Source organism: Bombus fervidus, chromosome 4, assembly GCF_041682495.2.
Source record: "Bombus fervidus isolate BK054 chromosome 4, iyBomFerv1, whole genome shotgun sequence".
Taxonomy (NCBI): domain Eukaryota; kingdom Metazoa; phylum Arthropoda; class Insecta; order Hymenoptera; family Apidae; genus Bombus; species Bombus fervidus.
This window is the reverse complement of record NC_091520.1, coordinates 2,297,444-2,312,781: the sequence shown is the minus strand read 5'-3', so window position 1 is coordinate 2,312,781 and position 15,338 is coordinate 2,297,444. Positions and strand designations below refer to the sequence as shown.

Genomic DNA, 15,338 nt, shown 5'->3' with positions numbered 1-15,338 from the left:
GCGACGCAACGATAGAGATACATGAATAAGATTTTCATATTCGGTGGAGAAGTGTCTCTGCAACATTTTTATAGTGATACCTGCAAAATCGCGTTTCTCTAGTTGCGTCATTTTCCTCGTAAAGGTGCGATACGCTCATACGGCATTTTTATTCATTTTTATGTGTTAACTCGGAACGGTGATGCATCGACACGCATTTATGAATACATACCGTGTTTCAATTTTCCTTGTATGCATACCTGCGAGCAATCTCTTATTTCTACTCTTTAAAACGTAGCAGTATAATATTTGTAAACGGGAAGTAATTTCATCGTCGCAGACATCCAATTGAAACTTCTAAATCGGTTTTATTGAATTGTACGATCAGTATAGAATGACGCAGTTTTCAAACTTTGAAAAGTCAATATAATATTTACCTTCGCATCGTGCGATCGGAATTCAGAAAGTTGCTGCAATGTTTTATTGGAATTTCCGAAAATGACTACTCAATCTATGTAAATGTGAATCGTTTAATAAAAATTAGCGGACGACGTGCCAAACGAATTGGGAAGCATCGTTGCATGAAATATCGTGGCATTACGCAATTTCGACAATTGCCTACCGTTTTTTAAAAACCTGTAACTTTCGTTCTTTCCGATTTTCTGTCGAAATAGGAAGAATTACTTGCTCCCAGTATCTTTTTACGTGAATTGAAACAGCTTTCGTAGTCTCTGGAATTTTCGATCACCGCGAAGAACATACTCCGTCTATTAACAATTCTTCTTTACGACAAAATACGAATAACTAAATATAATTCAGCTTATATGTATAATTACTTTTCAGGAAGAAAGACTATGTAACCTTAGCTAATCTAAGAGTGGAGCACTAGTGTACTTTTAGATATTACGATATATATAGTTTTATAATAATATATAGTTTTACGATATATTTAACCACATGTTTTCCCTATTATCTTGCAGCGACTGTGTCACTCCGGTATTTGTCTTTCTCTTACTGCACGTCTTACATCTTCACTGTTTTCGCTATCTTCACTATCTTCTTGTAAAAGGGATTTTCTCCGATCAATTAACAAATTAAATAAAACAATTAATCCTTTCAGCATCGAGCTGTGCGATATAAAGTGTGCGCCTTGGGCTGCCGGCTTTTTGCGACAAAACACCTGCTGCCGCGCTAGACCGAATACATTTGAATTTTCGATGCAAAATATATCGATAGTACTTGAATCTGAAATTCAACAAATGTCCAATAAATGCATGCAAAAGCCTACTGAACAGCCCTAATAAAGCATAGTATTTCACAGGAGCACAAGAAAATGACGCATTTCTTATTATGTGTTTTGTTTCCATCTGCATACATAAAAGGATAAAGAAACATAGAAGCCATTAAGATCACATTAAAGACTTTCATATTGTATACAGGGTTTGCAAAAAGGTTGGTGACGAACTCTTGCAGTATATAGTATTTATGAGAATAAGCTTAATGAACATGAGTTCAAAAACCATTAGTTTCGGTGTTACGAGATATTTTTACGAATAAGACACTACCTCTATAGAATATATCGAATTTGTTCCCAGTTCATTTCAACGCACATACGCGTTGACAGATCTCTGACATTTGTCTCATCTCTTGTTAACAGTTTTCCATTTGTTATTATCAACCCGTTTAACGAAGCAACTGATTTAACATATACCGTGCTTTTATAATTTTATACATTAAACACCTGATAACTCCAAAATTAATCGCTTTTAAATCGCTTGCAAAAAAATATTGTATATTTCTAAAGTTCGTCCTTAAGCTTTTTGTACATCCTGCATAGGAAACTAGTATCTAATCTCCATTGTTTTCCTTAAAATCAATATCTATAGTTGTATATGTGTATACAGGTTCTTTACATTTCTACTTGCATCTAGATATATCTATTTTGTTTAGATACAACAATATCTTTAATGATAAAAACTGATATTTAATGGTAAAAATATTTTAGTGATAAAAATGATAAAAAGATTTTTAATGATAAAGATACATGTATCTTTCATTTTTTTCCCTGCGATGCAAATATTACGCAGCTGAATGAATTCCACTATTTTGGTTGACGGAAACAGTATTCTTGTGTATTGGCAATTGTGTCAATATTTATAATACCACCAGAGATGTTCACAATATCGTCTTGGCGACATTACGTACAAGCACTTGTTCAGTGTACTGATCCATCTAAAGGAACAAATATGTGGCGATTTTTATTGACAATTTCGTAATGCGCCTTTAAGGATGGGAAGCTATTTTTAAATCGGAATTTCAACATATCGACAGCATGTCAAAATTTGTAATAAATATTTTCAAATTATATTCGTCTTCTTATTTTCGTAAGAAACATTTTAAACACAATGAAATTTAAGGGAGCAATGAAAAGAGTTTATGCACTTTTTAAGCGGACATTGTGCATATTTAAGCGAGTTGGATATTATTAATATTACAGTGCACAGTGATTATGTTTCGTGTATTGTATCTATTAACACACATCTATATTACTATGAAACAATCGGTACAGAAAAATGTGTTGTAAGTGCGATTGAAGGTGCCTAAACGTTTACGAGAATCGCGCATAATCTCCAAACTTAGAAGCTTGAAAAAATTGTTGTATTTAACATCTCCAATTACAGTGACAGAACTGCATAATTGTATTTATTTTACATCACGGATAATACGAAATGGTATGGTGGATTTCCAAACAATTAAAAGAAAAAGAAAAAAAGAAGAATTAGGAACGAAAATGAATTTTTATTTGCAAGAAAACGGAGATTGCACAACGCACCGTATTGTAGCACCGTTGGACAGTTGTAGAAAACGACTGCAATACGTGTAAGCTCTGCTTATGAACACTCGCGGTGAACTAACACGATGCACTTGCTTCACAACAATCACGGCTTGCACTTAATTAGAGCAGAGTCATAAATCGCAAGAAATATTAACTCGGAAATTCCATAGAGTGTTGTTCTATAAGATGTACAAGTTACGAGAAATGCTAATTGAATACTACGCTGATTATAGGCTTACCAATCGAATACTGACGCGAACTACAAATCACGATTCACGAAAGACGTGCAACGCTCTTCCATCATCAATTACAGTGAATGGTCAGTGGGATAATGGCGCCATAAGAAAGTGTGAAAATCTGGACACACACACACACACACACAGCATAGAACATAGGGTAAGCTATGGTATTCTTTTACTTTAATTTTTAGCTGTGAGTCGACAGGTTTAAGAGCTAATGTACCATTGAACGAGAATCTCGAATAGAAGACTATAGCACATAGCATATATTTTGGTGAAAGTTGGATTAATAGTACAGTAGAACTCCATTTGTCTGAACGTATCGGTGGTCAAACAGTTTAAATCGAGGTTTATACGATAAAAGCCCACCAGTTCTCCTCACTACGTGCATGCTTCGTTCACATAATAGAAGCTCACGGTGCAATATAAATTCAAGCAGTAAACGTTCGATTAATCAGGCGTTAATTAAAATTTTGTTCCAATAAAAGTAATTCGGATAAATGGATTTTATCGTAAAGTATGATTCTACGATTCTTATCGATTGTTTTAATACACACAGATTGCAGACATTTGGTCAAAAGGCGACATACTGTCGAACATAGAAAGTACGTTAAGTGTTATGAAATAACGTAACTTGGAAACCGACTTTTCCTAAAGTTTTAAGTGCGATTTAGACTCTTATTCGAAGTTTCCATTCAATTCTTCTTGAAAATTATTACAGAATCATCTCTACGTCATCATAGTTTGCTTTTCTGCGACATAAATTGTCGGTCATATGTCGTTAACTTTGAAGCTACTATACTCTTCGTAGCTTGAGATGCTCTTTAATAGCTTTGAATGTCACTAACTAAAATATAAAATTTCAAACACAACTTTCATTCTTCATTTTTATCTTATTGTGGTTTTTAAAGACACTCGTTGAATTTCCTACCAACTGGTATTAACAAACACTACTGGATAATAGTGGATCAACCAACCAATCAGTTTCTTCTTTTCCAGTTTCTATCTAATTTAGTTTTGAGTTTTAGTTTTAGTTTAGTTTAGTTTTAGTGTTTTCCATTCTTGGAAACGAGATAAAAAAAAAAATTCAATCGACACGCATATTGAATGTCATACGTAACGTGAAAATGAAATATTGGAATAATGTTCTTTTGAGGTTTCGAAATCGAAAAGTTAATACTACTCGACACATTCTAGTTCAGCCTGAATTATTGTTAGCTATATTTAAAGCAAACAATTAGACGTTGCGAGTAATTAGAATATTCGTCTCGTCTGTTCTTTTTGCATAGCAGAGAAATTATGTTGCGAGAAATGTTGCTAAAAATAGAAATTTATTGTTTGGAGAACTTTATACTTTCGTCTATCTGAATTATCACAGACACCTAAAACACACATTATCGAAAAATTATGTATTCCCCAAGGGGTTGTATAATGAGCGCATAATTGTCGTGCAGCGATTACAAAACAATAAACTAGCCGTTACTTGATAAAACGTAAGAATTGCGTATAATTGACACACAGAGCCCTTTTCGTAACAAATATTGTCACACCCTTTTGTCGCTGGTTTTGTCCTTTACTCTACAGAGACGAACGAAAGAAAATTTGTAAAATAAGAAATATATGTATAAGGATATTCTCAGACCATACGTATATCGTCGATATTTCAAAGTTTTCAATTAAAAGGATCAGTATGTATTGTGAATGCAATATTGAAAATCTTGAAATATTTATAACGGAACCCCATATGTAAAACAAAAATTTTAAAATATCGATAATATTATTGGTTGTCTGTGAACACTCTAGAGATAAATTGTAATTTTTACCGTAAATTATTACCATAAATGAATAGATATACCGACTGTTACTGATATGGTACTTCTACCATATTCTTACTTTGAATATAAAGGTAACTGCGATTTACAGTGTATGAATTTTCAGCTTCCTGTCATTCGTCACTGTATATATTTCATCTCAGAAAAATAAAAGTCACAGAGCTTCAGATTAACCTTTCTACAAATGACAGAATAACGTCATCTTTACGTGAGAAACGTGTTAAATTGCCACGACGTAGGTACGCGTGAGGATTAAGACAGGAATGCAGGGAACGAAATTTTCTTTAACGAATAATGGTATTTTTAATCGATTCAGCGAGAATGTCTGGATTACGGAAAATCTACGGCATACAAGAAGTACAAACAATAGGTACAGCATCAATGTGTGATAGGAAATTCTTAACACGTGCCTTATCGATCCGTATTCCATTTCCCATAACGCTTTATATGCTGAAGGAAATCGGTATTTCTTTGAATTCACATTACCCGATTTGCCACGTGATGTTCCACCAGAGACGCGAATCTGTTTGAAATATTATCAGCGGCATAGAGCACCGGCTCATAACGCTCGCGCCATAACGAGATATTTAATATCAATCTATGGAGGAAAATGATTTGACATCCGACAGCCTTGCCACCACATTCACGTGACTAAAATCCTCTTGATGCCTTGTGGAATTTTTTTTATTAAAACAGACTGTATACAGAACCTTTTATTTCCGTTGGTAGCATGAAAAAACGAATGAAAAGGGACTGTTTAATTGTGAGTGTTGGATAAATGTAAGAAAACGAGTGAGAGAATATTTAGAATGCAATGATGGAAGCATTTGTACGAAGATGTTCGAAAATCTATTATGTATTGAATTTGAAAAGTATTGAATTTTTGATTTTGATGATTTTACCGTAATACTTTTGAATTTTGAATAGCACGGGTAATCAACTAATGCGAACAAAATTGTAGAGTTCCATTGAAAAGTTCAATTGTATTTAACAACTGCCTCAATGCACTTCTGTAAAAATCGCACTACACGACGATAGAGCTTGATAAACAATGTAAATTCCTTCCTATTTGCAATAAGAACAGTATCATAATTCGGTTCAATTATTTACTAGACTCAGCCTATATAAAATAAAGCTTTCCATAATTGGTTAGTCGTACTTTCACTCTTGTCTTTGTTAGCACTTTTATATCTCGAATATCGGCTCCAAGTGTCAAATAAAAATTGCCAATTTAATCCTGACGTATCGTACCCCGGTGCTGCACAGCACGAAACTGTATGAAGCTAACGAATCCACGCATATTCCATCCTTTAAAAAAAGATTCATTTTTCATGTCGTTTCACAGTGTGCGAACAGTGTGTGTGTGCACACTGACAATGAACATAAACGCGTGGTTTCCTTTAATAGAATATATCGACATTCGTAAAACGCATCCGATAAATGCTAACACGTCATAGAATCTAATCTATGTAAGTATACAGGGTGCGGCCGAATAACGTGTACAAGCACGAAGTGATTCCTTATGAAGAAATAAGAACAAGATATGGAATGAAATTTGTTCACTTAAGGCTTAGTTTACGAGAAAATCGAGTTTGAAAATTTGAAATGATACGAACTTATGGATTATTGTAGAGAATGAGCGATATGTATGTACCAGTTGATCCTCGATAATTCGAATCTCTGTAAGATTATACTATATTTTGTTCATTGCCTCCTGCTCCGCCGCAAACATTTCTATAAGTCGAAACGAGATTTACGTCAACTGGAATTATTTGCCACTTAGTTCACATGCTTTATTTTACCTCTGTGATTCGAGTTTAGAATAGCCAGACTTCTACAAGTCGAAGTTTGCTTCTATAAATCGAACTTCTCATCGTCGCGGTCTCAGCAACTCGTGAGCGTCTAGCTATGTATGTAGCGATAGGATGGGAATGAAATAATAAGAAGAAAACAATTCGAATCGCTTCGAATCACCTCGAACAGAATTCGAAGCTTGAAACTCTTTAAAGCTTTGATTCAGTCTGGAATCTTGATAGGTTTTGAGTCTTTATAAAGTATTCTGAGTCTTGCTCAACTTGGAAATCTTGATCGTGCTCTGTCGTCAAAATGACGATCGACGAGTTCTTCGAACCACTTTATGTTCCTCTGTGTTTCAATAAGATAAGTAGCGTAAAGCCTCCACTAGCAAAATTCCTCAAACATCGTTTTCACTCTTGAATTCTCAAGCCAAGAGTATCGAATATCAAGACTCAAGAATATCAAGATAGATCAAGACTCGAGAGACTTTAAAGTTCAAAGACTCGAGACTTCTATTAATATTCAAGACTGATCGAAACTTTCAAGTGTTTTAAGATTCGAATCAGGTTCGAAGTGACTCGAATTCGTCGTCACATATACAGATTCCAAGTCATTCGAAGTGTTTCAGATCCTGCTATTAGTTTTCTGTCGCATCGCAAAATCATTCGATATTGTCGTCTTTCTTTCAAGGATCGTGACTGTCTCGATAAAAGAAAAGGCATAAAACGCCGCAAGCCGTGTGTATCTCTGTTAAGTCGTTCTTCGACCACAACCTAACAGTTCTTCGTCAGTCGAACACATAATTGCAATCATCCCATGCGTCTTTAACTTTTGCGTTAAAAATAAAATGAATTCCAAGAGGAAGTTTTAAATACCTAAAGTTGCAACATTTTCTGGAAAAAGGAATGTAACCGAAGGTTTGTACAAAACTTCTGTATGTCGAATTGTCGTTAATTAAAGCACTTTTGTTTGAGAACTTCGTTAAATGGAAACCTCTATAACTGGAAACTCTTATCTCTTCCCTTAAGGCTCGAATTAAATCGAATGTTCGATTGTGCTAAAATAAGGATCACTTACCAAGTACGATCCATATGACGATGACGTTGCCGCCGGTTGCCACCAATAGCATTGCAGCGAATATTAGGGACCAGAACAACTTTTGCCACCATGACAAGTCAAACGGCCGCTCTTGATAATTAAAGAAACAGTCTAAAAAAGCATCACGTAGAACTTCCCGTTCCGTAGAACTATCCAAAGCGTTTTGCAATATATTAAGAAGTTCGCTACGATTTAACATCAACAAGATTGTGATGTCTCGTCTGAGAATTATAGTACTGCAGTTGTACAAGCCATACGAAAACAAGTTGTCCATATTTTAAGCCTGATAAAAACCAGCACTTTTTAAAAACGACAACAGTATCCAGGTGCGAACAATTTGGCTGAAATTCTCACGTCTTTTCACGTGAATTCGCGTTGCACGTAATTTACGTTGTCTTTTCCCTTTTCAAACCGTTGCATTGTTAAATCTACGTATTAACTAATCGTTACCGATAACAATTTAGAACATCTTCTCTTAGTGCATGGGATACTTCCAAAGTTTGTTCAAGAACTCATCTTTGTTGGCGAACTTCTTTCATCAGTTCCACTTTTATACGGCTTTTTCTCGAAAATAATGCGCCGCTATTTCTGAAAAGATTATGTACGAGCTAATAAGTTTGCGGTTTCAGAGTGACAAATGACGACGGCGAACGCAACAGGCAGAACAAGATGCACGCAATAGAAACAAGTGTCTTCAGACGCTATCGCTGAAAAGTATATGGACACTTGGTTTCTTCTTAATACGATGTGATTTAATTACACAAACGGAGGCAGAAAGACTCAAGGCGATTTTATATTTTATTAGACCAACAAATATAGGCTATCAGGATACGATAAAATTCACTTTTAAAAAATAATATACTAGAAAAGAATTGGAATCCGTAAATGTCAAACATTATATCAGTTTTGTCATTTAAGGAATTCGTTACTTTCAGCTCGTTAAATTGTCTACGTATAAATCAAATTTTGTAATAATTAATTTGTAATAATAAAATTGTAAATACCAATAAGAATAAACCAGAATGAAACAATTAATATTATTTCATAGGATATCTGTCTGTTGTTTTTACAGAAAACAAATACATTGCTTTTCATCACCGGTTTGCTATTAATTCATATATTTTACTAATATTATTCGTGTATCGTTGATACGAATCGAGCAAAGTATCCTCGCCCTTTCATTTCCGATATTATTACAATTTTTGTTAATGTAGTACGATAACTAGCGAGTCAATTAGTAACTAACGGTTAATAATTAACAATTTAGAAATGAACATACATTTTAACCAAATTAACTTTGAAATAAATAATTGTACTTGAATAATTAATTAGAAATTAAGAAGACTTGAAACTATTAGAAATTATTATATTTGTTCTACATTTAATATCGTGAGATTTCATTCGGATCCATTCATATATCAGAGTTGTGTTAATAATCATGATTTACAGTTACACTAATTTCAAAACCTCATTTTAATAATGGTAAGATCCTTTCGATCAACGCGTGATCACCAGTTTTCGCATAACATAAACTTGATAAAGATTGTTTGAGACTTGTTGAGGTACGCAATAATCGCAAAAATCGGAACATCATATTGAAGGGTTGTGGTATTGTTTAATGCAATAATAATCATAATAATAATGAAATATCGTATTACTGTGCAAATGTAAACAGATAAGCGCCAATTAAAAATGAACTTAATTATAATACAAAGGCAACACGATATTTATTCCAACAAGGTTCCACTCGTTTTTATCCATTTGCGCAAAAATAGTTGAAACTCGTTCAATTAACGCGATCTTTTTTCAAATTACACACAGAGGCGTGAAATCATTTATTGGCGATGCCATTTACAAACGCGCAATTCTAGAATCTGCCGCTTCTATTTTGCAATTATTATCGTCGATCAATGTTGGACAAAGCTTTATTTACTCGTGAAACGATAAATAACAAATTGAAATAACATTTCAGTTGCGAATAAGAATTAAATCTCCTATTTAAATAAAAGTCATTTAAACGATGCCAAAAATAACTTATTTCTTATTTCTCATTTGAAAATTTTATTTTTCATTTGAATTTAATTGGAGAACAAATAATACTATGTAAATAAATAGATTTTCGTTTTTTGAATGACACAGTCGTGAAATTAATAAGATTATTTTTCAATAAATAAATCGTAGATCAAATCTCCTTTTACAACTACTCGTTTTTCCAACAAATTGTATATCCATCGTATTTCCATCGTATCCGTCGTGTTTATCATAGCTGACAAATATTATTAAAAGTTACAAATTCCAATGTATAGTAATCTCCTTGGTGGAAATATTTGTGTAAAAGTTAAAATTTCTTCGACGATCGATAAGTAACGAATAAAAATAAATAAAAATGATAAATGAAAAATAAAATTGTATTTGAAAAGAACAATTAATTTCATTATTTTAAATAATATATTAATATAACAAATAATTTATTTCTATTTTTTATTTGAAGTCCCAATTAACAACTGATCCTCTGTTTAGATAATTATTTAAATGAAAATTTATTTAATAATGCCCGACATGGTTGTCGATAGGTTCGATTCACATTCTCACCACAAAAAAACGCGTCTATCAGCCTAACAATGCGAGACTGCGATAACCGTGCATACCCAAGAACTGCATTGGAGCAACTGAAGCTTCAAAATCGCGTTCATTCAAAGATGCGTGCGCAATGACTTGCGCCTTCGCGTCTTCTACCGATAGCTTTTTTGTTACTATTCATCTATATCCTTCATTTACTTGTATTACAGATCCTGGTGTCGGTTGATAAACTAGAAAATTGTTATCAAATACCAGCAAGTTCATCAATTTACGCGCTTCATGATTACACGTGAGAGACGACGATTGCTAATAAACAGTATAAACAGCAAACAGTATAAAAAGCTAATTCTCGATATGTTTTCTATCACTATACGATTTAAAAAATTACATTGAAGGTATTAAAATCCTCTTCTTTTAACTGAACATTAATCACTTAAAAGTTACGTATTTCTATTATCTATTCTATGATATTGCAATATTTTATATTTTACAAATACGCGGTTTTTGTCAAGTAAGCTCATTAGTAACGCTTATAAAACAAGCCATCGCTGAATCTTTTTTTTTCCAAAGTACATCTGAGTTTCCTTTTACATGGTAGTATTTCTTTTACACGACTCACAGTTACGCGGCTTTTCTAAACACATTTTATTCACAGTTCAAAATATTCGAGTGTTAATTTTTGTTGAGCCATCCTCTATGTATACTACTTCCCAGATTTAATTAAACCAACAAACAGCCAGACTATCCTTAGGGATGAATATAAAAAAAAAACATATCATCCATGTCAATAGTAATTGGTCGATTCATTCATCTTCGCTATCGAGGAATGGTCCGATAAGATAGTATTTTTCGATGTTTACGTTTTGCGGAATATTTCAGTGATAACACTAACGCGATCACTTATCATAAATATGATAGATACAATGCGTTCACTTAGGTAATGATATCGTATCGTCTTCGACACCGTTCGCTATTTAAGTATACCAAGTGCAGTAAGATAAAATGTACGCAGTCATTGTCAGTGGATCAGTATGTCGATATAGTGTGTGCAAATGACTTTAAAGATGGAAATGGACATGACACTGTGGAGGAATATTGCCAGTAATATCCACATCCTAAGATCTTTTATCACTCAATATTTCCAAGTGCTCGTCGAGGAATACGTTACGAGGAATCTAATTCTGAACTCGCGATGCGGCTATCACCTGTCGCTTTAGATATTTTGTTATGAAGATACTTAGGTGGAATCAGGGGCGTGGATATTTAAATCGAAAACTCCATAACATGACCAATTATCATCCAACGGTGGTCCGGAAATAGCTCGTAAGCTATGAGGTCGAAAGAGCTATTTTATGGAGCTTTTGCCTGTCTGTTTGTACTCGCGTAACGTAAAAGCTGCTGGACGGATTTTGAGGGAGGTTTTTCTGGTGTATAGCCTAATGTTCGGAAAAGATAGGACACGTTTCGTTTTGATCCGTTTTGTAGAAGCTGAGAAATAATTCGACGCCAAAGGTGTATGGGCTCCCATGTTTGATAGAGAACACGCAACGATGCTTACTGTTCACGTCGTGTTTAACAAAATTTGAAATCGTTTTGTCTGGCTAATACTTAATATTACGTTGTTATTTAAAAACGTAATAAAATAATAAATAGTGTATTAGAATAATAATATAAGATCATTGCACAGAAGAAGAGAATGTCTATGACTTGGAAGAAAAATAGTTTACCGTATTACTCTAAACACAAAAATGATTTCAAACTTGATAAAAATATAATATATTCAGATGGAAGAAGAAACGACACAAAAAATATTAAGCAAATCCTTGGAACTCTTTTTCGCAGTCATTAGATCGCGATTATTTGTCCAAGTTTGTATTTTTATCGATGTAGCTAAAAAATGAAATTTATGTAAAGATTCGTTGCATCTACTAAATATTATAACAAGCAATTTATTGTAAATATTTTATGTATATTTGCATAGCATGTGCACGGACTGTATATTTTTACATTTTCATGTTTCCTGTGGATACATAAATATCCGCAGTCTAACAATCGCAATGTTAACAAAGAGGAATTTAAATTAATTGAATAAAATGTTATAAAATGAAATATTTCATTGATTCAACGCTGGCTCAATGAATTAATCAAGAACATCTCATCCGTTCATTATGATGTGCCTTACTGAATGAAAATAAACAAATTATTCATATTTCAGGTTTATCAACAGAATCCATCGTTTACTGACTTTTAAAGCAAGTCGTTCAATTAAAATCTTTCAAATTTATATTAAATACACAGATACGTGTGTATTAGATAAATGAGAAACTTCGAATGAAACGATTAATATTTCCACTTAATTAAAATTTGATTTACACGAGCGGTTCTGAACGATTGGAATCTTGCTCTACTTACTTCATATAAAAACCTTGTTTCAGTAATTCATTAGCATAAATGACGAAAGGTTTCCCTTTATTCCGATGTTATCTACGATTCGTATCGGCAGTGATTCAATTAAAATAATCTCGATTAAAACGAAATAATAGTAGGAAAGTAGAGATTGAGGAAAATGAGAAAAATGTTTACGGTTGAGTAATTCGAAAACTAAAAGTTTCTCTAAAAGCTATTGCTTGCAGCATTCGAAAGAACAAAGGTAAGCTTCTTGTACACAGTTTCTCGTTAAAATTTAACAATACTTCTTAGTACCGAAATTTTTTTTTTCTTTTTTTGTTGTTTTAGGCTTCGGGAACTCTTTTCACACGGTACATTTTCTATACGATATTTTTTAACGTGTGCTATTAACTTTAAACGATTTATTTTACACGTTTTGGTTTTATAAATGTACGATTTTTTAACACGTTTTATCATTTCACTGGAATTGACATCAATCTCGAAGGTTTTACACGATTTCACAGGGAACTGAGAACTCGTATGGTTTGTTATGAAGAACTATGAAAAGAGAAAATAGAACATGTCAGGAAACGATTAGACGAAGGATATTTCAAGCGACGAAATGATATTTTTCCAGTAATAAGAATAATCGTTGTAGAATGATAGAGAATAGCGATGAATAAAATTTCGATTTCAGAAATAAATATTTTTTTTTTTTTGTTTGTTTTTCTTAGCACGTTACCTTTTGCTACATGTGTTTATTGAATAAAGTTTTGTTATCTAATGCAGATATATATCCTATCCTATTATTTGCATTAGTTTAACACAAGTTTCTACTTTGTTGCGAATCGATTGTTTCACGACGTTTTTTATACGGTACACAAAGAGTTCCAGAGTGTATATGTATATTTATGAAAGTCAAAAGAATGCATGAAAATTATATTAAAGAGACAAAAAGTACACAAAGTTATAAATATATTATCAAGAAGGTTAACTTTTTCATTCTGGGTCTGTTATGAGTGTAGCATTCAGACCGTTTGTAATTATTTTTGCTATACTTATTCTAACTTGGATCTTTTCCAAAACCACAATTAAATTTTTCTCTAATTGTTTTACCTATTAAATCGGATATGTTATTTACGTTTTTATTTCAACAATTACTTCTCTCGACCCAGTTAAAGACACTTTTTTATTTTCTACTTCTTTCATATTGAGTTCAATAATTACGAAACATATGAGCTTTATGAAAAATCTGAACATTATTTTCGTTCACAAAGTGTACAGTTCTTGAATAGGCGCATTATGTGTTGACTGAATAATTGTTATAGTATAAAAATATCATGAATCATAATTTATAAGATATTAGACAGACAAATTTATCTTAATATACTTATTTATATTTTATATGTTAATAGTCACTGGGTCAAATTTTCTCGGATAAGCGAAGAATTCATAGTTCCTTTCTGCACCTTAATAGCAGCCGACGTATCATAAACTCACGAAGTTACCAGCCCTATGCCAGAGACTGGTACAGTTACTTTGAGTTTCCCTTAATTTAAGTAACCTGTAAATAAGTATGTACTTTGTTCCAACATCCAGACAGCGAGATTTTTGTGAATACTGCCAATGTTTAAGAAATTAATGTACCTACATACATATTTTCATACAACTAGACAAATTCAATACTATGAAAATGAAATCTAAAACCTGGTGACAAAACGCTTCGTTGAAAGAGATTCAGGATATGTATAAATATTTCTTGCAGCCAATTTCTTTCTGTACATTGTGTACTTTGGTATTAAATTGAATTCGATTGCTTGTAATTTAAAAAATAAGCCTTCACCCACATTTTTGCTTTGGCTTAATTTTATCATGGGTTACAAATACAAAATTCGTAAGAAGGCATCTTTTAATGAGAGGTATATTTATAAATAATGACAGAACGTTACTGTCATATTGTAGAAAAATGTTTTTGACTTCGCTCGGATAAAAATAATTTTCTAGATCGACGTGTTCTAATCTTACTTCGGTGGATCACTTGGCAGAAGAACGCACGAGTTGACAGGCAACGTATTCATCTGCCATAGAACCCACAACTACAGAACCAACTGCACCGCAGACCGTTGCGGAAAATGGGTCACAGCTTTGGGTCAACCAATTGTCACACCCGTTTGTAAACCACCAAGTGCACCAACGCCTCTAGCAACTCCTATCTTACTAATAGAACCGACTTCGTGCATAAATGTTAATACGAGAACTGGCCCGTAAATATAGAATTCATTTCTATGCTAATGTTAAAAATATTTTTTCCATTCTCACACGTAATCTTATGGTACCTTCTGGTTCCTCTTGCCTACGCATATTATGACTGACAATTAAAATTTTGGCAGCCGCTTTTGCCTCCAAATGCTCATCGATTCTATCAGTGTTAGATATTTGGATATGCCACGCTCAACATTTAAATAATCCTTAAAGCTCTGATATTCAAGATCCACGAAACATCTTTTTAGTTTAAGTCCTTATGAAAAAAGATTATGCTTGTGCCAGAGTCTTTTTATTAACATTTGTGATCGAAAAGCAGAAGAGTAT

The 15,338-nt window shown here is 33.1% G+C and overlaps 1 protein-coding gene and 1 long non-coding RNA gene across 4 annotated transcripts in view; one reads left to right on the top strand and one right to left on the bottom strand.

Moving 5' to 3' along the window:
- LOC139986778 (tachykinin-like peptides receptor 86C) overlaps positions 1-15,338 on the bottom strand; it is a 211,886-nt gene that overhangs the window by 37,994 nt on the left and 158,554 nt on the right. Inside the window, exon 1 of one of the 3 annotated variants that reach the window (XM_072002374.1) lies at positions 7,761-8,462. The exons of 1 other annotated variant lie outside the window; for it this stretch is intronic. In XM_072002374.1, the coding sequence (XP_071858475.1) occupies positions 7,761-8,055 (295 nt within the window). In that variant the 5' untranslated portion in view covers positions 8,056-8,462. Of the gene's footprint in view, positions 1-7,760; positions 8,463-15,338 lie in introns of those variants that run through there. One more of the 3 variants, XM_072002372.1, reaches the window with a different exon arrangement.
- LOC139986130 (uncharacterized) lies at positions 2,511-3,314 on the top strand. Its single transcript, XR_011799581.1, has 2 exons — positions 2,511-2,859; positions 2,940-3,314. It is a non-coding gene; the product is annotated as an uncharacterized lncRNA (long non-coding RNA).